Below are 27,739 nucleotides of genomic sequence, written 5' to 3' on the forward strand. Positions count from 1 at the left end.
TGCTTTTAAGAGGCTCTTAACAAATGAGGCTCTTTTTGAAGAAAATATTTTTAATTATTCATATTCTCCATTTTATGCCTTTTTAACAAATGCCATTTGTAAGTGGCAAATCAATCAAGTTTTCATAGCAATCTGTACAATTACTCTAGGAACTGATATTTCAACATTTAAAATTGATAATTTAAGAAAGACTATAATTAGTATAAAGCAGAAAATTCCCTTGAATGCTGTGGTCATATGTCACATCTTCAGAAAATAGGATATAAACATAAGAAGATTTATAGTATAGACTTTTAAAATAGCATGGTCGTTTAGAGAAAATTTTTTCATAAGTTATGGTATAATATTTTGTGTATATTTTGAAATAGGCGATGGCTCTACATAGCCTTGTATGGAATACCTGAGTATGTTTAAGTGTGTTTGTGTGCGTATATACAGAAACACACAAATCTTGGTAAAATATGAATACAATTCCAGTTACACTTAGGCCGTTACCATATATTATGTATGCATGGTCATCCACTCATTAGAAGTTTTGACTTTGATCTTATCTCATTCTTTTGCAATATATCTTTAAAATTTCAGATGGTATCTGACAGCATAGGAAGGATTAGTTCGCTAAAAATCTTGTGCACTACCACGTAAACTATAATAGCATATTAAGAATAAAATATAAGCTGGCACCTAAGTGTATACTCTTTTTAGTTATTGGAAATGTAGAAAAATTATAGCAAAAATGTGGACCATGCTTCCTTGTCTCTTAGACTTCAAATCCACCATGCTGAATGCATTTTTATAGGGCATATACTTGTCCATGACCTCTAGTGTTAAGAAATTCTGTCATGTTTGAAAACTAGTCCCTCGTCGAGCCTGTGTCCCTGTTAATAGCTGAAAGGTCAATGGAGCTGCTAAACAGTTTGTATTACTGTCAGGGTGGCCATGAAAACACCGCCTGCAGCAAGAGGACTTGGCAGCTGGGTCAACAGGCACTGTGGGGATTTATCAACCTAGGGAGGCCACTTGCATAAAACTTTGACTGATGAATTGGGACTAGACTGGCTTATTGGGCTAAACCTTCTCCATTATGCATGGCTTTCTTTAGGATGGCAGAGCTGCCTGCCGGCTCCCTGAGACATATGCGAAGGATAAACAGAACCAATTTCCTCTCATGAAGTGATTTTTGAGAAGAAAAAAAAAAAGCACACTTCAGCATCCAGTAGACTAAGGAGTAGGATGAAGATATTAAATAAACAAATAAATAAACAAAGAGCAGTAAGTGGGGTCATCACAGGAGGGGCAGGGAGGAGACAGGAGGGCAGTTTTTGATGTTGGTCACACAAGAGTCTGGGGACAGGACATTTCTGCAAAATGACCTCTGAAGCTGGGAATTTGCACTGTTAATTTACAGACCTCTTAAGGGAATGGGTTGTGTGACTTAGGGGTTAACAGATAAGCAGCGTGTTAAAATAGAGTAAGACTGGGTACACAGGAATTAAATCGACATATTTAAGAATGATTTTATTTTACAAACTCCTGGAGAAATAACCCTGGAAACATTTCCAGGTCAGAAAAGGTCATTTAGTTTAAGTCCATCTGAAACAAAAATTAAAGAATCTTTTTCAATAGTGTGAAAATATTTGTGTTCTATAAAATAAAACTAAAGCTTGGAAAGTTCAAACCTCTGTTAGAATTCTTTCATCTCCATCCCTCAGGAGCGTTTGTGTGATCCTAAAAAGATTTAACAAAGACCAAGCCTCTAAGACATGACTTGGATATTCGAAAACTAGGTACTCAGGGCTCTTTAAAACTCCGTGGACACCTTGACCTCAATTTTGAAACTAACACTACCTCCAAAATTGAGAGATCACCCGCAAATAATTCTTGAATGCATGGAATGAACACCAGTGGTACTAAAGAACTGCATATGCTTTAAATACAATATTTAATTATCTTCACAGCGCTCTACAGAAATGTAGCAGAGGCAGAATGATGACCTGTACTTTACTGACAGGCGAAGGAGCACAGTATGGTGCCACAATGCAGTGTCCACACTAAGGAAGATTCAGAGACAAGACCGTTTGACTGCCTATCCTGCCAGGATAGATCCTCATCTTGACAGGCTTCAGATGGCTCTACTAAGTGAGACTGAAATGAGTGTCCAGCTCTTGTCCTCAGTGCCTTGACATCTGCTGGCTGAAGCAGCATCCCAGACCAGGGCATGCAGAACCCAGTACTTGAGGCTTTGGGGGACTCAGCAAGCTGAATGACTGACTGTACTGATTCGCCTCTAACTCCACCCTGCCATGAAATGAGACTCTTCCACTTCTGAAGGTATCCCTGTTCTAACAGGGAGGCAAAATTCCTCCCTTTTACGCTTTTCCTTTACAAACTCCTGAGTTCTAGTGAAGCCATAGAGACAGCTGGTTGTATTCTCATAGAATTTTTGTTTTTTTGATTGCAAACAATGGTATTTGTTTTTTTTTTATAACAGGTTATCTTGCCATCCTTTTCTGAGAAGGATGCCCACCGTAAATGATTTTAAATTTATGTAAATGATTATGTAACATATAGCCTGAGACCAGATTGCCCTTACAGACTGAGCTGGTAATGCTGGGACCTCGTCTGCCTTTGTCAAAATGACCAAAGAATATTACATATCGTTTCAAAACTCCCTCATTTTTCTTATATGTGAGTGTGTGTGTGTAGGAAAAAAGAGAAAAAACATAAATCTTATGGTGCGTAGGCATGTAACGTCCATGATACATAATACAGAATATAAAAATGTTATGATTTGTAGTTATTCTCTTTTAGAGTCATGAGTCAACTGAATGTTTGAAATTCATTCTGAAAACACTCTAACAAGTCTGGGGCTCTTCCACAAGAATACAGTTCATTTAAGATTTTCATTTGAGTTAGGTTTTTTGATGTAACAAGAAAAGTCTGTGTATAATTTTTTTCCGTTGATGAGGCTCTTTCTTCAATTTCTTCCTCAAACAGTTTAGGAAAACAGTTGTGCTCTGAAGCAGACATCCTGAACACAGCTAGGTTAGTAATTAGCTCGTGTTTCCAAAATAATCCCGTTCACATATACTAAGAAGTGTCTGCTTATATAGAACTTCCACTCATCTGGGGAGAACTACTATAATAACAAACGTTGGCTTCCAAATCGAAACAGCATGAGGCTCCCAACAAATGTTTATGAAAACATTTGTTTTCTTAGAGTCAGTTTAATTTTGAAATGTATGCCTGGGCCTGTGTACAAGGACTGTGTCTCTGGGACTCTGTTAATCCCCCCACCTTCTGAAAACCAAACACACATCTTAACCCTGGCCGCACGCATGACACGACTCACCAGAAACAGACACCATAATGAGAAGTCAGGCCTTTCAGGTATGTCACTCTGAGACCACCCTACGAGAGGAGGCCCCATGATCACAAAGCCAAGGTCCCTCATGGCGGCCCTGGTAATTAGACACTAATAATGGACTGAAGGTGTAAAATTCACCTCAACTCACCACCAACAGACTAAACAATCCAGAGGAAGAGAGAAACATTTCTGTGAGAAGCAGTGAGAATTAATAACACTACCAGAAAGCTTGCAAAAGCACATCAACTTTGACAAATATAATGGAATAACAATGGCTATTTTGAAACTAATGGCAATAGATTTTAGTGAAATCGTAGCCCTCGTTCTGAATCGTTAGAATGCTATTTTATGAATTAACACTGGTTTGACTTTTGTTCTTAATATTGCCACCTTCAACAAGCACCGGAGTGTCTGATGTTTTATTTTTCATTCATTACTTTGCTTCTCACAGAAGGACACTGGTTTCACACTCAAGGAAGAAAAGAACCCTTACAGTGTGTGGATGGATACTTCTCTTACTGTGAAAGAAAATGTGTACTGTTAAATAGAGAAGGAAAGCTATCATTATGACTGTGTGATAGATGGGTGTATGTGATACCTTCTATCATAGAGAGACCATTTTTGGTCTCTTTTTCTGCAGCACCAATGTCAACCTATATTTTTCTCAGGAAAGATAGTGTTTTAGGGTATGGAAAAAGGACAAGAATCTCCATTTGTTAGTCAGTGAATTTTTCAGAAAAACATACACAATTTATAACCTACAGATATTTTAAAAGTGGAATTAAATGAATGCTCTTAGTAAACTTTGCAGATTATCGGAATTTTTTCTCCTAAAAGGGACTTGAAATTTGGGAATTTAAATTTGCAAGTGGGCTCATGAAGCTAAGTTAGCATAGAAAGAATTGGAAATTCACAGCACGGCAAAGCTAGGGTCTGACCACTACTGGCGTTCCACAGTAGTCGTTATTTGTGAAGATACCGAAGTCCTATAATAATTGTTTCTAAAATTATGGCTAATGTCTATTTGACAGTATATAATTTTAGCAGCTTCTGAGAGTTCTGATTTTATCCATGAAATTAACAACTGACGAATGATGACTCAGGATAATTTGAAAGTTGTGTGTGTGTTGAAGTTGGGTGGGTGGGTAGAGAAGAACTGGAGAGGGATCATTATGTTCTCTAAAGGATTAAAACGTTCACATCTTCCTTTTGCCGAAATAAGTAACAAAATATTTCTTCAGTTTTCATTTGTTTAGTCACAGAAGCTGTGAGCATCCAGTTATAAAATGAGGCTCCAATGTCGAGCTGCCGAAATAACTTATCCTGATTACCTAACAAAAGTCATACTAAGCATACTAAGGTCTGCCAGAATGTTCCTGGTTTTCTCGAAAGGAAAGGAGGGTTTATTGCTTCCAACAAGAGAGCGGAAGCCGCTGCCTCATACATCAGGGTCCTCCTCGGACATTTAAGTGAGGACCCTGATTCCACAAATATAATGCTGCTTTCAGATGACAGCAAAGATGCCATGAACGTGATCGAGATAAGGCCTTTAAAGTTCAGGGTGTTCAAGTCTAGGCCTCAGAGACTGGAACTGAGGGTCTCTCAGGAGAGCACTTAGCAGATGGGCAGGGCGGAAATGTTCATCTTTGTTGAGGGCTAATTGCGATTCCATCACTAATTTGAATGCACTGGAATAACTAAGAGAATATTACTTGACTTAACGGAATATTAAAAAAAACCTCACCTTTTGGGATCTACAATTTTGTAGAGTTTTCCATTGTGAGTCTGGGTCATACTTTTACTACTTGATAGAATGTAAACTTCACCTATGAAGAGAGAAATACAATGTTAATTCACAGTATTACAAAGCCTTACCTTCTTTTGCCTAGCAGATTATTATATATATATAATACGTATGTATATATGTATGTGTATGTAGGTATGTGTATGTATATACATATATATTCATACATCCTCAGAAGATCACTTGTCTGAGTGCATCCAAATTCCGGTCACTTCTCCCCACATCTCACTATTACTCCAGTGCGAGCAGGTATTAATCTCTCACCTGGAAGATGGCAACAGCCTCCTAACTGGTCTCCCTGTTTCTACTCTTATTCTTCTATGTTTATTCTCAACATACCAGTCGCAGAGATTCCTTAAAAGGCAAGTTAGATCATATAAATTGGATCACATTCCTCTGTTTCAATACCCTCCAATGGCATCTAATCTCTCTCCCAGCAAAGGTAAGTCCTGACAGTGGCCTACAATGTCCCCCCCTTACTGCTCTGACCCCATCTGCAATGTTTCTAGCCTCACCTCCTGACTTTGGACATGCAAGGCAGGTTCCTGTCCCAGCCTCCTGTCACAGGCCCCTGGTGTCCCAGGCTCCTCCCGCCTCAGCATCTGTCCCACGTCTTATCTCAGGCTCCTGTCAGTAGACCACCACTAGATGCATTGTTCCCCTTTCATGTCTGTGCTTAGATATCATCTTTCTTGACTGTTCTATTTAAAAGTACACTTGTCCCAACTCCTAGCCATCTCTATCCCTCTTTACAACTAGATTTTCCTCCTAAGCACTTATTACCAACTAATGTACAATATATTTTTAAAAAAATTTTTTATTGTCTTCCTTTAGGATGTAAATTTCATGAAAACAGTTTAGATTGTTATCTCTTTATCTGCTCCTGTATCCCCAACTCCTAGAACAGAGCTTTGCACAGAATAGGTGCTCAATAAATAGTTGTAGAACGAGTGTAGAATGGCAAGTTTTATCTTTATTTATTCCACCCAAGATTCAAAGGTTTGGTTACCAAGTTGTTACTGTTAATTGATAATTTGAGGCCAGATGGCATTGGGTACTCCTTTTTAATTTTTAGCTTTTTAAACAAAATACATTTAAATAAATAGCTGGGGGGAGAGAGAGAGAGACCCTTCTGCTCAATCCCAGCTCCATGTCTCTGATTCCTGACACCAGGCTGTGTTCCTGAAAATGAACTACAACAGATGGAGTACCCTCTTAGGAGAGAACCGCTCTCGTTTATTACCACTCCTTCCATATAATTCAATATATAGAACTGATCACATGAATAAGGAATTAGAAGCTGTATTTATGATTATATGTTTATAAGGCTTTAAAATTTATATTTGGTTCTCATTCATGAAATAGGTCTTGATTTAGTCTATATGTCCCTTTTCTATTTTATTATTGTGTATTAAGCACACCCTACTACTTTCTCACTTCTGGAAAGGATGTTATGGGATTTACATTAAAAACACAGACACAACAGAAAAAATAAAAATGACGTTAAAAGGCAAAGGAATGTAAGTTAAAAAAATCATATTTATTTCAAGTACTTTATGTAGTTTACCGCATTTAGTCCTTACAACAAACCCATCCTAATTTTATAGTTAAAAAAACACACACACACACATAGAAAAAAGACTCTCAACACTTTTTGTTTCAAAAAATGAAAGCTCTAACTCACTTTCTTATATGGCTCTTAATTAAAAACCAAAGAGTTTTGCATTAAAGAGTGAAAGTCTATTTATTTTTAATTATGAAATATACACTATGTTGTTGCTTTTGGACAGTAAGAACTGTATATGCTTCATTTCTTGGTTCTCCTCCCAACACTGTATTAAGTGTGGACAGATATTTGGATATTTTAATGGGGGTGATGCTAATAGGATGAATGATGGTGAGTCACTGGCAGTAAGGTCTGGGGAAATCAAAATGATTCATCAAAATGGTTCTAAATACTCACCTCTAACTCTGCCACAAACAACGTGATCCTAATTTATATTTTAAAATCAGAGTTTGCCAATGACGTTTAAATTACAATTACAGAAGATTTAAGCGAGAAAAGGTATCTTTCTGGTTCATTTGAATGGGGTAGGAGAATTTCAAGGGAAAATTCAATGCAAGATGCTTTCAATGCTAGAACAAGAGAAAGATAGATTGGACTTCTTTTTTTTTGAATCCTTATATTCCTGCGGCTTTGAAATCTGTGTGTTGTGTTTCAGGAAACTTGTCTGAGTCCCTTGGTAACCTAAGTGAATGGCATGGATGTATTTCTGATGAATTCTCTGTTTGATGTAGGAAAACCAAATCTGCGTGTTTAGAGTAAATAATTCTGATTTAGGGACTTCCCTGGTGGCGCAGTGGTTAAGAATCTGCCTGCCAGTGCAGGAGACATGAGTTTGAGCCCTGGTCCAGGAAGATCCCACGTGCCACGGAGCTACTAAGCCTGTGCACCACAACTACTGAGCCTGCGCTCTAGAGCCCGCGAGCCACAACTACTGAGCCTGCGAGCCTAGAGCCCGTGCTCCGCAACAAGAGAAGCCACCGCAATGAGAAGCCCGCGCACCGCAACGGAGAGTAGCCCCTGCTCGCCACAACTAGAGAAAGCCCGCATGCAGTAACAAAGACCCAACACAGCCAAAAATATAAATAAATTTATAAAAAAATATTTAAAAATTATTAATAATTCTGACTTAGCTAGAAACACAACTTTTCTTTCTTAACACCTAGAAATTTATCTCCAAGGCTAAAGGAGCATGGTAGCCATAGTTTGTTTGGATATTATTCTTTAAAGGGAATCATTATGAAAACTACATTTATCTCTGAAATTTAAAATTGGTAGCATTTCACCCTTTGATTGATAACATTCCAATATCAACTTCTTTTTGCTTGGTAAGCTGCATACATTTTGATAACATACCAACAAATAAATTGTATGTTATCCTAGAGATTATCAATGAGAAGATAATTTCCATTCTGTTGGAAAGCAGATCTACAAAGTTGGATTATCTTGCACAAATTTCATGCCTCGATGGGCAAAAAAATAAGGGATAAAGTGAGATTCAGGGGCTTCCCTGGTGGCGCAGTGGTTGAGAGTCCGCCGGCCGATGCAGGGGACGCGGGTTCGTGCACCGGCCCGGGAGGATCCCACATACCGCGGAGCGGCTGGGCCCGTGAGCCATGGCCGCTGAGCCTGCGCGTCCGGAGCCTGTGCTCCGCAACGGGAGAGGCCACAGCAGTGAGAGGCCCGCGTACCGCAAAAAAAAAATTGACATTCAGATTCCAACAAATTTTAATTTATTCCAAGAGACATGGGTAAGTGCAAAGGTTCAGATAAAGAATATAAACAAATGACTTAGCTGCATCAAAAATATCAGTAGGCATTTAAAATTTTCTGTCTTCAGACTCAAAAATTCTCTTTTGTTCCCGACTCCCAGTTTTTTGCTTTATTACTTTCATATTTCTGGTGGCGTGGGTGGGAATAAGGTTTAAAGACCCCCAGAGAAAGTTTATTGGAAGAGAATACTGAGTTGGTCCTCTTTGCTGTAGGTTACATTTCCAACAAATGGAGGATGAGATTGTTATACTTATTTTTCAGAGCAGAACAGAGCCTCTTGGGCAAAGATTGAGAATGGAACTTAACAGAAATAGTTTGTACAGTACCTAATTCGTCTTCTCCAAATCCCAAAATGTGACCTGAAAAGTAACCTCTACAGGAACCACCGTTGCCAAGACAGAGTGGCTTTTCTTGCCATTGCTTGGTCACAGGACTTTGCTGGAGGGTTAAGAAATTCCTACAACAAAACATACCAGAAACCTACGATGAAAATATGCTTTTGCCTGAAAAACACAATAAAATGTTTAAAATAAAACTCATAATAAATAATTGTTGTGCCACAGACCTGGCTTCTAAAGGGAAAAATAATATAGCCCATAATGTGTGTGAATACGCCGAAATTCCCATGTGAAGAGAAAGTACTTAAGATAGTATTTTGTTTGGAGGCGGGGTACTAAAAGTACCTGAGTCTGAGAAAAGCCCTCCCCTTCATCCAGGGAATGATACTTCCTCTCCAGGACTAGACTCCATGCTGTGCTATTAATCAGAGAGAGGGATGGGGGAAGATCATGGGGTCAGTACTCTTTTTTAGTTCCTTTCAGCGACCAAGCATATCAGCTCTGCCATATGGCCTGAATGCCAGTGACACGGGGAACAAGATTCTTATTTTGGGTTTCATCACAGAGTTTCTTATAATTATCAACAATGTGACCTCTAAACTTTAGGCTAAAATTTAATTTTGTAGCATTCCTATGAATAGAGACAAATTAAGGTCTGTTGCCAAAAGTCCCAAAAGTTTGGCAAAAGCAAAAACTCTTAGCCTTCCAGATAATGTTTAAAATATTTATACAACTCATGTAAAACCACAGTTTTCAATTTACTCATGATCATGGTAAATTTATGTTAAGGATGAAGGGAAGACTCTAAATAATATGAAATGTCTATCTGAAGACCTCTCTGCTCTTAAAAATTATTTTATGAATTTGATCAAGTCTGTTTAAAAAGCATCTCTTAGGAAGTTCTTGAATTATCCCACCAAACATGGTGGAACTAAAAGTAAATAATATATATGTGTGTCCCACACCTGACTTCCAAAGGGAGGCAATCATTTGAATATTTTATGATGGTTTGCCCAATAATCAATGGATATGTCATTTGATCTATCAAACTGTGGTATCAGGAAACCTACCCATTACGATCTCCAAACACGTAGCTTCCATAGAGTCTTTCCGACTGGCAGCCTCGGTAAACAAATCCACCAACCAAAGGACCGTTACTGAATGGCTTGAATTCTAAAAGTGATGGCTCACTTTCTGGAAATAAATAAACATAACATTAGATCAAATGAAACATATTTTCATAAAGGAAAAGTAATGTAGGCCACACCACAATTATTACAGTAATTTAACTCTGAAATGTGTTCCATGATGCATAAGATGGATCCTTGTTGTAGATATTTAGTGAAAATAATTACCCCTTTTGCTTAAATATAATGTAATTAAATATAATGTAAAGGGCTTCCACACATAGCGGAATGAAATAAAAATGCTCTGCAAATGTTTGTTGTTATTATAACTGCCAAGATGTATAAAATTTTCAATGACATTAGAATCTGGTATTTTGCAAAATCATGGACCTTAGAACTAAAATACTTTAAAAAATACTTAATTTTTTTAATATTGAATTTTTTGTAGAAATGCTTTTGCATATGCCTACTAAACTGAGCCAGACCTCTCAAATTTTATAAAATGCTTAAAACTTCAAGCTTTAAAGAAAATAAAGGTATGGTACATAAAAGGTCTTCAAAACCACATTTGTTGCATATTTTAAAACACTGTCACTTAGTCAAGTAATATCTTCATTTAAAATGTCTTAAGAGTTCTGTTTATAGAGTTATGTGGTTAGCAAAGTCTATTTCAGTCATTCCTTCAGAATTACATGTGGATAGACATGTATCTCAGTCTTTCCAGGCATGTCATTATGTACTTGAATACAGGGATGCCAGTTGCAATGGAAAAGATACAAAGTCAGCTGCAAATTAATCTGAAAATTACTTATTACGTACTTAAATAAGTCACTATCAACAGGAAGTATTTTAGGCAAAAGCTTCTGTGGAAAGACAGTAATTCTAAAGTCCTTCCCCCACCCCATGCGATTATGGTGAATACGATATTATAAAAAGTAGAACAGATATGTTTTAAATAACCAGGATATTGAGAGGCAGCGTAACTGAAAGACTAAGGTCATGAACTCTGGAGTCAGGTTCAAATCCAGATCCTGCCACTTTACGTGGTGTGACAGTCAACCTTTCTGTGTCTCAGTTCCCTCATTTGTACAATGTGGCCAATAAGAGCGCCTACCACATAGGGTTTCTCTGTAAATGAAATGAGTGAAGTTTGCAAAGTGCTTACTGCGGGAGCTGGCAGGTAGCAAGCATTGTGGATGTGGCTATTTCCTTTTTTTTTTCCTGATTTATCGAGGTATAATTAACAAATAAAATTATACATGTATGTGCATATATGTGTGTGCATGTGTGTATGTATATACATGTATGTGCATATATGTGTGTGTGTATATATACACATTGTAAAAGGATTCTGTGGCTGTGTGTTTAATACATAAATGTAAGGCCATCAATATTATAACCAGTTTCAGCTGAATCCCAATTAATGTGATTGCAGAATTTAATCTACAAATATAACCAAAATTCCCACAAGCTAGTGACTCATTAGATTTTTTTTCTAACCACATTATTCTTTGGTTTGGCTGTTATAAGATGCACACACACATATATGAATACCTGAAAAAAAATAAAGTAAAATAACTGAATACCACATGAACCAACACAGCTGCTTCATTCCTGGTACTAAGTAAATATCCGTATTGAATGAATAAGTAGAAGAAGCCATCAATTTAATAATCTTCATCTACTATATTCCCTGAATCATAATCATATTTGATATATTGTTTCCTCTAAAAGGAGCATATACAAAAACACTGAAAAATATTAACTTTATATTTTAATATGTATCTCTAAATACTCTAGTAATCATGTTATTAAAAATAAGATCTAAACATTCCATCTTCATGACTTGGGTAAATAAGTCATGTTTTTATAAGTCTATTACTTTGTTTTCTCTAAAATAAACACCTTTAAAAAATACATTCTTATTTGAAACACTTATAATTTTCCTAATTGCTGAGACTAGTACGTTGGGTATTGAGAAATTTCTTACCTTCAACAGTTGTTTTTTTCCCTCTGTATATAAGATGTTAAGACAAGTTCTCCCTTATATATTAAATAAATAGAAGGTATTCATCTCGATTCTCAGATGAGCAAAATATAAACTGCTAACTTTTGAAGGTCCATTAAATTTTTTGGACCTACAGAGCACCATTCAATCCATGGGAAAGGTAATTACCCACATGGAACCCCTAGAGCTTGTAAGAGTCCAGTACTGGACCTTTAAAAAGTGAGCAATTGACGCCCTCACCATGGTTAGGCCAGTATTTTGATGCTTTCCCAAATGCTCATTTTGCAGAAATCCTTTTCTCTTCATATATTAAAATAAAACAAAGCCCAAACGAAAGCCAAATCAACAAATTATGCTCTACTTACCATAATCTTTTCCCTTAATTATCTGTAGGATTCTGGCGGATGATCTGTTCTTTCCATTGGAGTCTGAGCAAAGTATCGTTAAATTGATGTTTATGTCAGTGGGGTGTCGATCCACAGCACATCTGCGACAAAATGGGGGTGACACCCATGAATTCCAACCGGGGTATCTTCAAAGCTCAGACCAGAGATTCCTGACATAGGAATCCTTTGTGGGCTGGCAAGGATCCTACAGGCGATTTAGTTTGGAACCTCTAAAAACCACCGAAGGAAACATCCTGTTTGCTTACTCTGCTGAAGTTTCATGATCTCTGGAGTGTATTTCTTAATTTCTCTTGGTATCTACCTCCATTATGAATATGCACACTGACTCAGAACATTTGTTAGTCTGTTGTTAAGGAATAGCACATGTATAATACACTGGTAAAGTATAAGGGTAAGAATGGCGGCACCATCAATTCACACCTGCAACACGTGCAACACCAAGAACACTTGGTCCCCAACTTAATGATGATTCAGCTTTATGATGCTGTGAAAGTAGTACACATGCAGTAGAAACCATACTTCCAATTGTGAATTTTCATCTTTTCCCGGGCTAATGACATGTGGTACAATACTCTCTCGTGATGCTGGGCAACGGCAGCTGCAGCTCCCGGTCAGCCACTCCATCACGAGGGGAAACAACGATACGCTGACACCGATTCCGCACCCCTGCAACCATTCTGCTTTCCGCTTTCAGTACAGTACTCAATAAATGACATGAGATATTCAACATCAAATAGGCTCTGTGTTAGAAGATTGTGCCCAACTGTAGGCCGGTATGAGTGTTCTGAGCACGTTTAAGGTGGGCTAGACTAAGCTATGATGTTCGGTAGGTGAGGACCATTAAGCGCATTTTCGACTTAACGGTATTTTCAACTGATGATGGCTTCATCGGGACTTAACCCCATCATAAGTCACGGATAACCTGTAATAGTTATAGTATTAGTTTTGTGTTTCTTACATAGAATCACTACGTTCTAAAGTGTGGGCTGCTCTAATGAAGGAAAGCATGCACTCCAGTTCAAGGAATAAGATAAAGCTGATCCCCACAACCATTGAGGTCTTTCACGTGGACTCTGACTTTGTGTTCACCCCCCAGTCTGGGGCCAGAATATTTCTGTGACTTAAGCCACTGACTGTAAAGTCCATGGGGAAAGGAACCACTTCCGACCTCTTTATCACTGTATTTCTACTCCTTAGTTCGAACCCAGGAATATAAGAGGGGCTCAATGTCTGTTGAATGTTGAAGTCAATGAGTGACTAGGTATGGGGAGTTTGGGTTGGGGGAAGAATGAAGTTGAATAACATTTTTGAAGTTCTCACAAATTTGGAAAACAGTCTTGCACTGTATTTAGGTTTCTCAAGCTTGGCATTATGGACATTTGAGGCCAGATAGTTCTCTCTTTTGCGGGGGGAAAGGGGGTTGTTCTGAGCACTATAGGATATTTAGCGGCATCTCTGATCTCCATACACTCGATGTCAGTAGCATGATCTCCTCCTTCTAATTTGTGAAACCCAAAAATGCTTCTAGATATCGCCAAATGTCCTCTGGGGGCAAAGTCATCCCATTGAGAATCACTGTTTTAGGCCAATAAAATACACTAATGACAAAAACAAATTCATTGGGGCTATTAAATAAATTACAAAATTAAAAAGAAAATCTGAGAGTAGATTCTGGGGCTTAAGAGACGTAAGAGTCACATGCAGCAATTATTTAAGCAACGACAGTGAAACAAAACCTGTTGACTCCAAATGATCCCATTCATGTTAGCCTGACCTGCCAAAGGTGGGTTAGTGGTTCTGTGGCCACAGTCACTTTCTTGTCCTCATTAATTCAATGATTCGCAGAATACAACGTCTGGCAGGGATCCTGACACGGGCCTGCTGTGACTTAAGGTGGAACCAAGTCCATACAGGGTGAGAAATTTTTCCTGTACTGCTTTTCTTTTGAAAATGGAGAAACTCTGACCAAAAAAGCTTTGTGTTTCTAACAAAGAAAGAGCAAAGAGATCTTTGGCCAGGTCTCCCAAAGGTGGAGTTGCTGGAGACCATGAGGTCTAGCTCTGACTGAATATCAAATCCACCAAGAACCACGTGGCCTTTTTAACCTTTAGCCTCATATAAAAAAGAGCGCAGACAGTGAAACTTCTCGGTATGATACTGTAAGGGTGGATCCATGTCATTATACCTGTGTCCAAACCCATAGGATGTACGACCCTAGGAGGGAACCCTACGTAAACTATGGTCTTTGGGTGGTAATGATGGGTCAGTGTAGGGTCATCAATTGTAACAAATGTACCACTTGGGTGGGGGAGGTTATGTATGTGAGGAGGCAGGGAAATCTCTGTGCTTTCTGCTCCATTTTGCTGTGAACCGAAAACTGATCTAAAGATGAAAGTCTTTAAAAAAAGGCAGGGGGAGGTGCCTGATGCCAGCTACCTCAGAGTGGTGGCTGACAGTCATCAATCAGGTGATGGGCACGTGATACGTGGCTTGCTACTCTGCACCAAGGTGCTTAATAAGAGCCAGCTTTACTTTCAGCCAATAATGATTTTAGTTCCCTTTCTGCTTTATTAAATCCTCCTTTGCTTGAAATACTCTTGGAGGGAGGCAGACTTTTCAGCCCTCTATCACGGGAAGAGGTAAGACTCCACAGCACAGGCGTCCTGCCACACGTAAGGTCTGTAAGGCACCTCGCCCTGTGTTTTCACACTGAGGGTCGGGACCCCCCGGGAAGGTTGCATGAAGGCTCCAGTGGGATTGTGGTGACTCAGGCTGCTCGACTTCAAAGTGCTGCTTTGTGGTGGTATCTGCCGGGTTCTGAGCTCTAGGAATGGAATGTGACAGTTTCATCCACTTCCTGAACCCACCTTAAGTAGTCCCTGTCGCCCAGATTTTAAGATCTGCTGAGATGCCAAAAGGGAAATGAACTGTAGACTTGGACTTTGATGGAAGGGAGATGAAGGGCAAGGAGGGATTATAAAAAGAAAAAGTTCGAGAAATACTCACCTTGCATGTAGTGAACACTCAGTAAATATTAAATAGCAATAATAACTAGTAAATGAATAAATGTGGTCAGATACCTCTTAGTATGAGTAACAGACCACAGATTAGATAAAGCTTTCATCATAGAATTGCTATATTACACTTCCTAGCATTTTTCAAGTATACCCCAAATGTCTCATTCTACATTCTTCTTAGCGGTCCTTTCTTTATGGTTCATTGTAGTAAACAGGCAGTCTGAATTCCTTCAGTATTTGTAATTTCTTGCAAGTAAAAAAATGTTAACATTTAGCTCAATTCCTTCCAAATGACACTGTGTCATCATCTGTTAAGTGAAGCTATGATAATAAGAACCATAATTTATTTAAAATCCATCACGTGTGTCAGATACTCTATTTGATTCTTCACTTATAGATCTGTATTTAATCATTACAGAATCCTTGCAAGGTGGCTATTACCATCCTCATTTAATGTATTTATAAGGAAATTAGCATTTAGAGCGGTTTAAGGAGACCAAGTTTATTATCTGTCTGAACTGTTCAGATTAAAGTCTTCATCATGACACCTGTCCACCAGTGTTTATCCAATAATAACTCTCCAAAATGTTAAGGCGATATTTCTCTGTGAGCTTGTCCTCTGCCTTGTCTAATCTGCCTTCTCCATCTGCTTCACACATTAATAGAAGAAAGAGGGCAAAATACTGGGTAAGATAATGAACCAGTGTAATTTTAGAGGCATAACCTTGGATACCACTCTTAGCTGCTCCGTGCCCGGAAACCCTCCTTCTTTCCCCACTTTGTGAATCCCGGCCCTGCTGTAAGGCAGGAGAGAGGACGGGCTTGTGTTCTCACCTGCCTGGATCGTGGAGGCCGTGGGCAAACACTTCCGGGGGCTGGTTGGTGCTGTTGAAGTGCGGGTTGCTCCTGGGTATGGAATAAGGCACGTGGCACATGGCAGTATCCACGTCCAGACGGAGCACGGAACCTGTGAAGTCGCTGAGGAATCGGAGGACAACGTAAGTGCTTTCCGTTTTTGTTAGGTATTGCGCCTACCCTCAATGCAGGGAAGTTGCCCTATGGCTAAAAAACCACCCCCCGCCCCCCATTTGAGACAAAATTATTAAAGTTCCAAATTCCATATCGTGGGAAATGAAACCAGGGGCAGTTTGGCTTCAGACACGTGGCAGCACCGAGACACAGCTCGACAGTGGCTGAAGGCTGCAGCCTTGGTGGTGCGCTGCTTTTGGTATCTGTCCTCTAAAATGTTTTTTTTTTTTTTTTTTTTTTTTTTTTTTTTTTTTGCCAAGCCACATATTTAACGTCCCCCAGGAAGCTCCGCTGGACAATGCTGGTCCATTAGGTAGAGTGTCGAAGGCAGCAGGGATGTGCAGGGCAGCTACTGCACAAACCCCACAGCAGGAACTCGTTTCAGGACATCTCAGTAGAGCGACTTTCAAAAATACTATAACAGCATATGTATTTGAATTCCTCTTCATGTTATAAATGCAGATGCTGATAATAAAAGTTGAATATTTAACTGAGGTGATATCATTCAAAGACATAAGTGATATAACTCACTTAAAACATTTTACCATCAAGGGGCATCTGTTGTTTTGTTGGATTTTTTTACCTTAACCCATCCATTTCTTCCATGTCATCCAGAGTGATCATCCCATCACCGAGGATGATGTACAGAAAGCTGTCAGGACCAAAGAGCAGCTGTCCTCCCAGATGCTTTCTGTGGAGTTCTGCGACCTCAAGAAATACTCTGGCCGTTCTCAAATCAACTTGATGGGGATTTTTTCTAGGTGGTGGGGAGGAAACAAACCATGATTGTGAAAGACGTAAGGTGAACCCACGGAAAGTAAATAGGGCACAAAGGGGGAAGCAAACATGTGGCACGTAAATAAGCAAACATACTGAAAATGCAGCCAATAAAAATTACTGAAAAATTATGTTAGTCTCCAGGTTTCCAAAGTGTAGCATTTAAGTTGAAAGAGAATTGTGGAGAAGTGCCAAAGCTACCATTTTTCGCAATTTTCCTTAAAGACACACACAGGATTTTAAGCCAGATGGAGATTGGGGTTTAATTATTGCCACCTGATGGTTAATTATTTGTAACTTCTAGACAAAAAATTATAAAGAGATAATGAGAAAATAAGATGAAATGTCTTTTAGTAGTACCTGGATACTGTGTATTCCACAACTCTGAGAATATGGTCATGAGGCCCCATAGCCCACCGTTCTTGGTTGGTGGTATAAGACACATAGAGCTTTCCATTTTTCTTGTAATTGGGATGGAATGCAAGGCTTAGCAGTCCTCTTTCATCTCCTCCCTGCAGTCAAATGAAAAACACAAAGAATTGTGAAGTTAATTATGTTCTTTATTGTGTTTCAACTGGAACCCCCAAAAGAGTCTCTTTCTTTCTCCTGGATAATCTTTGCCCAAACTCTTTTCTTTTCTTCCTTGCCTACTGCACAAAAAGGATTATAAAACATTTCACTTTGCGGAACTCTTTAAGGGTTAGAACAAGACAATTGTCTTGTGTGGTTATCTATACACAAGACCCTTACACCACTTTTGTCAAGTGATTTGTGTATGTAATCTGGGGAAGCTAGGAAGACAAGTTTAAGTGCTGTGAAGAATTCTTTGCTGGGTTACTAGGTTGCTTGTAGTTCACAGAAGACAAATAAAAAGGTTCGTAATCAGCAGTGACTTCTAGTCCAAGTCTCCAAAACCTAAAACACAGTGTGGGCTGCCAACTCCCACTGTCTTGGCAATCTGTTTAGAAAACAGTTAAATTGCTTGTGTAATATGTAAACCTTTGTTTTACCCTGGAGGCATCTACATCAGTTGTCACAACCGTGGTGGTCTGTTCATCATAGCTAGGTAATAAGCAGCCTTGGCCTCTCTACATCAAAATGAGGTATTTTTACATATATCCCTTTGCTGCCTAGAGTTTTTTTTCCTTATAGAAAAATGGAGAAATGAAAGGAGAGCTAAAAGCCAGGGCTGGGATGGGGGTGGGAGAAATCCTAGAGAGGAAAGGAGACACTAGGAAATAAAAGAAAAATCCCAAACAACCTTCTTTTGTTATTGTATGAATGTCAAGAATTGTATACATTAGGCATGCCAAATGCTGTAACAATTAAAACATCATCGTGTGCTTAAATAGAAAGGCATTTTATCTTTATTTTCTGCTAATTCAGCTCGATGAAACTCAATATGGTCTTAGCATTTGTTTTATCCCACAAGTAGTCTAGGAATTTCTATAATGAAATCAAAGTATTTAAAATTATCTAGATCAGAGACTTCAAGTTCAAATTCTGGTAAGCCAGGGAGCACTTCCTCTGTGCTCTGCTGAGTTATCCACAACGGCGAAAGAAAAACGTGGCAGACACTGAATGTTGCGACTGCCGCTAGGACATCACCTCATACACGCTGTTTCATTCAACAGCACAACATTCTTATGGCAAAAAGCTGTAAGTTACTCCTTAGAAGTGTTAGAGGAAAAAAAGTCTCTAATACCGCCATGTCTTCACAAGGCTGTGCTCAATCACGGAAGCGCTCTCCTGCCTCTGTCCCCCAGGATAGCATGTGTTACTAACAAAGCACAGAACTGTTTGTAGTTTGTGTGCTACAAGGATTTGTGAATTTAAAGCTTTAGGCATAAAAGTTCACTTTTAATAAGCACCATTTGTTTTATTTCCCAGATTAGAGAAAAACTGCTCTCAGAGGTATGCCATCCAACGCGGAAAACATCCAAACTTTAAGAGTGTGTAAATAATAAAGTGGATGCAAATATCCCAGACCTACCAAATTATTATTCAAATGTCAAAAAAAGGCAGTCTCTTCATTTGCATATCACGATATGATTAATTTTAAGAACAAGCTCGCAGAAGGGTTAAGTCTCTATGACTAGGATTTATGAATGAGCCTTGTTTTTTGGGGTTATCTTGTTATGATGATTTTAATATTGACTCAACATTGCTGTTTTTCTTCTTATATCTTCAGTAAATAAACATCTCTTGCCTTTCTTATGAGATATTGAAAACAGGGATGTGTAACTAAGATTCGATGGTAGAAAAGCCACTGCACATGTAAACCTCCTTGATAGATGTATAAGAAGGCCTAGGGGTGGGATTTAGTTTGTGATTAATTCCTCTCCGCATATATTTCCCTCTAAAGCTGTGAATGCAGGGTAAGTACTGCAAACCCACTTCACAAATGTTTGCGTTCCACTGTAAGAAGCTTTTGTTGAAAGTAGTTCTTTTGTAGTTTTTAATCAAATCATCTGAGAGACAACTTGAGCTGGCTAGCAACATAGTTTAAAACTGTGCTGCTTGCTTTTTGGGAATTAGGAACATAGAATTCATGCACTGTAGAGAGACAGATGGGAAAAGAGATCGAAATAAATCCACAAGTGGTAGAAGACAGTCATTTACGTTAAAGATTCACCTATCACACGAATGAATCTAGAGGGGCATCGCTGACTTTTATTAAAGGGCCAAATATGGAAACAGAATGAGACATCTGAATGACAAGAATATAAATCAAAAAAGTCATTTTAAAATGTCCTGAACTTTTCAGGTTATAGGATTTATATTTGTGTAATCATTACATGTGATTTCATATTTTTAAAGTCAACTTCCAGGTGTGAAGTAGTGTTCTGGGTGGTTTAGAAACATGACTAATGACTCAAGTTATTTCAGAGAAATACTCACTTTCATAACTATATTGATGAAAGTATTTAACATTCTATGTAAATATCCTAGAGTGTCTCTTGAAACTAGCTTTTAAAAGCATGTCGTATAGCACAACTCTTAAATGCTCAGAGATTGGGAAGGAAGGATATATGACTGCTGTCAGGAGATTTAGCTCGAATTAGCCTGCAGAGTTATGCTGTCCATTTAAAGTATGTTACTGACAAATCATAAAGATGGAGAAGTATGTCCAAAATGTTGTCCTTAGTCATGTGAGAAGCAGCAATGTGTCCAAATATTCACATTATACTTTGTTACTAGTACCAATAGCTTTGTGTACACATCGTGCTTCTGGGAGTATACATCACTGCCTGAAACAAACGGGCAACAAGTAATTTACAAGCAATACTTTAGGGTTTCCTCTGTTTGGGTAATGCTTTTTTTTTTTTTTTTTTTTTTTCCAAAGAAGGTTTAACTTTGGACCAGGGTCAGAGGCCATAATGCCAGAACCACCACTAGACATTTGAGGCTTCCAGACCCCCTGTGGTTGCTTCAACCATAGTCTTCACCGGCACATTGCCGCCTGACAGCCCGAGTGTTGCCCCTGCAGTCAGGATTGGACCAGCAGCCCAGCTCTCCCAGGCTCAGCAGAAAGCCCTTGTGTCAATGTTAGACTGTCTTCTTATTCCTTCCCATCCGTTCCCCTCGTTATGTGTAGCTTTACGGATTTGAAACCATGCCCTCCTTCCAGAAATGTCAAATTACTGAACTGTTTCTCCTGAGCATTTGGAGAGAATGAACCTCTAGTGAGTTTAATTAGTTCAGCCAAGCTGTCTTAAAAGGGAGACAGACACATTTGTAGAATGGCAAATGGAAGATGTGCGGGGTGCGGAGCCACACCTTTCAAAAAGACACTGACTTCTGACATCATACTTTTGAAAACTATTAACCCCACGTCCAAAATGTTGTCCTTAGTCATGTGAGAAGCAGCAATGTGACCAAATATTCACATTATAGTTTGTACTTCGTTACTAGTACCGATAGCTTTGTGTGCTTCTGGGAGCGTATATCACTGCCTGAACTAAATGGGCAACAAGTAATTTACAAGCAATACTTTAGGGTTTCCTCTGTTTGTGTAATGCTGTTTTTCTTTTTTTTTTCAAGCTCACTGACTGAAGCCTCAACCAAGCATCATCGTAGGCTACCCTGAGCCCCTGTCTTCCCCGTGCTCAGTCCTCTCAATATATGAACTTCTGGACAGCCCCTCACCGAGCACCAATGACTCCTCAAAATCAGGTAGCTGAATGATTTGAAAATAATGTCCCTATACACTTTGGAACCTTGAGATTAACCCATGTTTCAGAGTAAATCATAAAACCCTCCTTAGAGACTTTTAATAAGTAGTTAACTGCCATTCTAATTCTCATTCAGCTCTCAGGAACAATTTCACAGGGTCAGCAGAAAAGAGACAAAAACCCCAAACAAAGAGTATTGATGACTTTCACGTAAGTACAAGATCAGATCTAGTCCTATAGTTTTGAGATAAACTCTTCCCTGGTGAACACATGGAAGTTGTAACCAATTGACTATGAATAGTCCTCTTTGAAGAAAATGAAGCATCTATTGAAAAACACAGAGAATCATAAGGTGATTCTAACAAGAAGTATGTTTTTCTTTTTTAAGAGAAATTTTGGGCATGGCCTTGCATTATGATATTTTAAAGAAAACACTCCAGTGTGTTCATACTTTCAATGTGGTTAATTTTTTTGACTTCCAACTTCTTTAAAATTTGCCTTAATATATGTACATTTTTTTCATTCCCGTGCCTTCATATTTCATATTTGGCAATCGACTTGTGTATTTTAGGAAACAGGACTGGGCAGCACTGAGCTGGGAGCATCATTTCTCATTTTTCCATAGTTTGCTTAGTGACCTTTTGGCAAGTGACTGGCTTCAAGTTCAGTGATCTATACAGCAGCCTTATGGTATAGAGAAAACAAGGAAACATAGATTAAAGTAAATAATGCACTGCTAAATTCAAGATATTCCTTGTTACCCCCTTGTCAAAACAATTGCGTATTTAACATTCATTCGACAAATATTTATTGAATACCTACTACGTGTTAGGCATTGTACTTGGCACCAGGGATAAGACAATCAGTGAGAACCAATTCCTGCCCTCCAGGAACTTACCCATGGAAGCAGATAACAAAGGAACAAGGGGACTTGGAGACCAATGTGGGCCCCTCCTCGTGCAAACCTGTACTTCTCAGACTGGAACTTTTTGCTGTTTAGAAATGACAAATAGGTTTATCTGAGAATTATTAGCTCAGATACAATAGCAGGTGTATTGGTTTTCTCTTGCTGCTATGAAAAATCACCATGAACTTAGTGGCTCGAAACGATCCAAATATATTATTTTAAAATTTGTAAGTTAGAATCAAACATGGGTCTTACTGGGTTAAAATAAATGTGTCTGCAGGGCTGTGTTTCTTTCTGGAGGCTCTAGGGGAGAATCCATTTCCTGTCCCTTCCAGCTTCTAGAAGCCATCAGGCATTCCTTGGTTGATGTCCTCCTCCCTCCATCTTCAAAGCCAATAACAGCAGGATGAATCCTTCTCATATCTCATCCCTTTGACCTCTGCTCCCCCTTCCACTTTTAAGGATTTGTGATGACATTGAACCCACCCAGATAATTCAGTATAATCTTAATTCCAGTGCAGCCTCAATTCCCCTTTGCCATGTAAAGTAACATATGCACAGGTTCTGGAGGTTAGGATGAGGACGTCTTTGGGGGAGGGGCAGTTCCTGCCTACCACATGGCTATTTTAATCTATTTTTTAAAAGGATCCAAAGCATTGATGACTTGAGCCATCTTGGCCGTGCCCTGCTGTGAGCACCCTGAAACAGGAGGCTGGTGAAATTCACCTATACGTTCACAGAGAGATACCTAAGGAGAGCGCTTTCACAGCAAGCACTCTCCCTCAGCTGTGAGTATTGCAAGAACAACCAACACCCTTCAGAGTGAAGTGAAAGCACTTTTCAGAATGGAGGAGGAGAAGGAAGAGACCATCTGTTAACATGTGGGCATAGATGAATTCAGTCAAGTGCAAAACTCCTGTGTTAATCACAGGATGCAAAGAAGGTAAAATTCAATGTGGGCAAACCATTTCCATGCAATGGAGGATTTTAAACTCACTAAAATTGTGTTATTTTGCTTTGTTCATAAGTTTTGAAACACACTGTAGGGTATTCATTTCTCCAACAACTCCTGGAAAAGATGAGAAGCGTTGCTTTTCAATAGCTCCAAGTCTAATTTGGTCTCAGAAAGGAGTCAATCCCCTGAGGCCCCTGACTTAGTTTATGGGAGGGACTGCGTGATGTGGTCTGTGCTATACCAAAAAATGTACTTGGTCTTTGGCCCTGGATCTTGGCACAGAGCTCCTAAAACCATTGGAATTTCCTGAGTGAAAGGAGTGTCTTTTGTACTTCATAATAAGCCCTGTCAACCTTACCTGAGTTTATGCTAATGAAGGGACTCTTGGTGGGCCCCCAGATAGCTTCAGAATGGGGGCTGGTAGCCAGAGGGACCAAAAAATGTGATTGAAGGACTGGAGCTTTCAGTCCTACCCACCAACCTCCAGGGAGAGGAGACGGACGGGAGGTTGAATTCAATCATCAATGAATGGCCATGATTTCATCAACCATAGCTGCCTAAGAAGCCTCCATAAAACCTTAAACAATGGCGTCCGGAGAGCTCCCAGGTTGGTCAACACATTGAGGTGCTGGAGGGCGTGGGAGTGCTGGAGGTGCCCAGAGAGGGCACAGAAGCTCCATGTCCCCCTAATTCCCATACCTTGCCCTGTGCATCTCTTCCATCCAACTGCTCCAGAGTTATAGCTTTTATAACAAACCTGTAATAGTAAGTAAAGCAGTTTGCTGAGTTCTGTGAGTCTTTCTATGAGTTATTGAGGCTGACGGGGAGCTTGTGGGAAGCAGAAATGTGGGTAGCGTAGGCACCCCTTTTGTAGCTGGTACCTGTAAGGGAGACAGTCTTGTAGGACTGAGTCCATAATCTGTGGAGTCTGGGCTAACTCCAGATAGTGTCAGAATTGAACTGAGTTGTTGGACACCCAGTTGGTACTGGAGAATTGGTTGATGTGAGAAAAACAAAACAAAACAAAACACCTCTGTCATTTGGTGTCAGAAAACACTCCAGAAAAAAATCCAAGAGGTTCTTTAGCCCATCCTCCTTTCTAGGGAGAAGGAGGTCATGGTCAACTCTATCGAAGAAGTTGAAGTTAGACTTGGAATAATTTGGTAGTCTTCCTGCCATACAAATTTTACTTTGGAAATGAACGTTTTCATAAAATACCTTGTGCCATTTTATTACTCACTCTTTTGGCTTTTCTTACCTTCACTGTTCTCTGAGCATGAAACCAGCCACAAAATACTGAGGACCTATCACTCATAGTACTAATTCTCCCCTTTTCTTTAACATTTCCTCTATTTTTCCACATTTGACTTTTCTTTTAAATAAGTCTGTAACTTATTCTAATTACTCTTTTGGTTTCCTGATAACTGAACGCTCTTCACGGCATTGTCTTGTCTCTTTTTTTTTTTTTTTGCGGTACACGGGCCTCTCACTGTTGTGGCCTCTCCCGTTGCGGAGCACAGGCTCCGGACGCGCAGGCTCAGCGGCCATGGCTCACGGGCCTAGCTGCTCTGCGGTATGTGGGATCTTCCCGGACCAGGGCATGAACCCGCGTCCCCTGCATCGGCAGGCGGACTCTCAATCACTGCGCCACCAGGGAAGCCCTGTCTTGTCTCTTTAAGGCCTATTCTCTGCTTAATTGTATTTATCCAATACAATTCTAGATCTTTAGGAAAGTATTTATAATTTTCAAATACTGGCAGGACCCATGCTTACCTCGACCATACCCACCTGACAAAGAGGTCTGTCCTGCTTCAAATGAATTTGGAGAGCTGCTAGGAGATACCCAGCAATTCAGAGCTTTTAGGAAGTGTTTTATGGGGTGTATAACTTCTGGTATGCAGCAATTGGTCCATGTCAAATCTACATTTAGGATTGTACAATTTATCTTCTGAAGGTAGCAAATGCAAAAACAGACTAGAAAAGTACAAATGAGAGGATAAAAGACATCCTAGATGGAGACCAGCTATCTCAAAGTCACAGTACCCTCTTCAACAATTCTCTTCCCCACTCTTTTCAAGCATAAACAAAATAAATCAGTCACATAGGGTTTAAGTTATGACCTACACAGAGGGAAGATACTAGAAGCGGTTATTTTCTAGAATTTACAGCTTCCCAGCTGCTTCTTATTCCAGGTACTAATATTCTTTTGACATCTCATGCCTATGGGGAAAAAAGTATATACACATTCAGTTACATATGTAAAAACTGTTCTGGTCACAATAATTTATGTATGGTGTACATGATCTATTTTATACCAACTTTATATTTGTCAAATTGAATCAACTTTCGTGTTTCTCTTTTTCCCTAGGCTTTTTACCATTTGAACTGTGATGTTTGATACAGGATGGCACATGAGAGAGTAGATTGACTGTCCCTTTTACATTGTTCCACGCAGCAATTAGCTGCTGTAGAACCTTTAATATATGCTGTCCAGTGAATCCAATATGGTATCAGGGAATGGCTTGAGCACGAAGGACTCTTTGGCTCAATATATGTCAAGTGTTAATAATATCTGTCATGTTCCAAAGTTCAGTTCTCCAAAACATCTTCTCTAAAAGAAAACAATGCTTCAATAAAACTAAATGTGTGGAACATCTATTTGAAATGATTACAAAATACTAAAGCTACAAAAAGTATAATAAACTCTTCTTGAAAACAAAATCCTAAACCAATTTGCAAGGCAGAAATAGAGACACAGATGTAGAGAACAAACGTATGGACACCAAGGGGGGAAAGCGGGGTTGGGGTGGTGGTGGTGGGATGAATTGGGAGATTGGGATTGACATAGATACACTAATATGCATAAAATGGATAACTAATAAGAACCTACTGTATAAAACAATAAATAAAATTCAAAACAAAAACAAAATCCTAGCACTAAACACTTTTCTGAAGAAGGAAATGTATAGAGACGTTGGCAACACTTAAAGAAAGCAAAGCTCTTATGCTGTATGTTTAGGTACCTGAAAACAAATGAACAAAAGTTTGACAGAAACTACAAGAATATTCATGGAATTAAAAATGAATAAAAATGATAATTAAAGAAGACTGTAGCTACCTTAAACTCTTCTATTGCAACCTACAAGTTTAATACTTGCTGGACCTTAGATTTTTAAAAGTACACATTTCCTGTATAAAACAGGGTATTCAAATATCTTGTAAGAAACTAAAATGGAAAATATTCTGAAAAATATTATATATATAGATATAAAAATTATATGTATATAACTGAATCACTTTGCTGTATACCTTAAGCTAACACTATATGTAAATCAACTACACTTCAAATAAATAAATAAATATTTTTAAAACACACATTTTTAGACTGAATTATAAATGAGTAAAATATTGGGGAGCTACATTATTAGTCACAGCAAAATGTCAGATAGGTAAATTAGGAGCTAGACCAATTCTCCACTAGACTGTGAGCTTCTTAAAGGCAGGGACTTCCTCTTGGTATTTCTAGTGTCTTACAAAGTAAGACAAAGTGTCTTACAGTGGAAGCCTTGTCATAAAAGGTAACATGTATTGAGCTCTTACTATGTGCCAGAAACCACGCTAAGTAATTTGCAAGCATTATCTTGTTTAAACTTTATACCAATTCTAGAGTTTAATACTATTTTATTATTATCTTTATTTTCTGGATAGGGACACAGAGGCATGAGGATTTGAGTAACTTGCTCCAAATGTGTGTGCAACTAGAAGAGGCAAAGCAGAGATTATCTGATTGGAGAAGAAATAATGTAAACTGTTATGTTCTACCACTTCACCAAATATTTCCTAAATGAAAACATGAACAAATACAAAATAGATAGTATTCCCTCATCAGCACCCCATTGTTCACAGACCGAGGCAGTACTGAAACAGTCTTACTTAAGTTTACAAAGCTGTGCAGGGGAATAAAATGAAACATATATCAGTTACGTTAACACAAAGGTTAATTTAGGCTTAAGGCAATGTGCTGATAAACCAACTATCTGGGAAAAAAATCCTGACTTATGTATATTTCCATGGTGTAAATACTCTTGCCATGGCCAATTTCAAACTGGCAACTTGATGTCTGACTGTGGTGTGTGAAGAGGTGAGCACAATTAGCTCTGGTAAACCCTGGACCACCACTGTAGGACATTTCTATTCTCCTTCAAGCCTCTTTTATTCTTTTCCCCACTAGTATTGTGCTCTTATCTTTTATCTCCTGCTTTACAATTTTATCAAACCTATTCCTTTCAATGCGAAGCACTCAAATCTTTTTGTGAATTGAAACGGGGTTCAAAATATTAAATAAATCATTAATTTAAGATGAGGGGAGGAGGTACTTTTTTTTTTTTTTAACTGGATTTTAGATGAAACTATACGTAAAAACTAGCACACCACCAAAAAATAGAGTAGAATGCTCAACAATCCTTTCAAGGAGTTTACTTGGTTGTTTCA

General features: G+C 38.8%; 1 protein-coding gene across 3 annotated transcripts in view; it reads right to left on the reverse strand.

Annotated features, from left to right (window-relative positions):
* The window catches only part of HHIP (hedgehog interacting protein), a 94,990-nt gene that overhangs the window by 19,790 nt on the left and 47,461 nt on the right, over positions 1-27,739 (reverse strand). For all 3 annotated transcript variants that reach the window (XM_032633423.1, XM_032633422.1, XM_032633424.1), the window contains exons 5-11: positions 17,572-17,723; positions 17,018-17,191; positions 16,240-16,383; positions 12,347-12,468; positions 9,917-10,040; positions 8,835-8,965; positions 5,112-5,193 (exon numbers count right to left, since the gene is read on the reverse strand). In XM_032633423.1, the coding sequence (XP_032489314.1) occupies positions 5,112-5,193; positions 8,835-8,965; positions 9,917-10,040; positions 12,347-12,468; positions 16,240-16,383; positions 17,018-17,191; positions 17,572-17,723 (929 nt within the window). The remainder of the gene's footprint in view (positions 1-5,111; positions 5,194-8,834; positions 8,966-9,916; positions 10,041-12,346; positions 12,469-16,239; positions 16,384-17,017; positions 17,192-17,571; positions 17,724-27,739) is intronic.

The sequence above is a fragment of the Phocoena sinus genome, chromosome 5 (assembly GCF_008692025.1).
Source record: "Phocoena sinus isolate mPhoSin1 chromosome 5, mPhoSin1.pri, whole genome shotgun sequence".
In the NCBI taxonomy this organism is placed as follows: Eukaryota; Metazoa; Chordata; class Mammalia; order Artiodactyla; family Phocoenidae; genus Phocoena; species Phocoena sinus.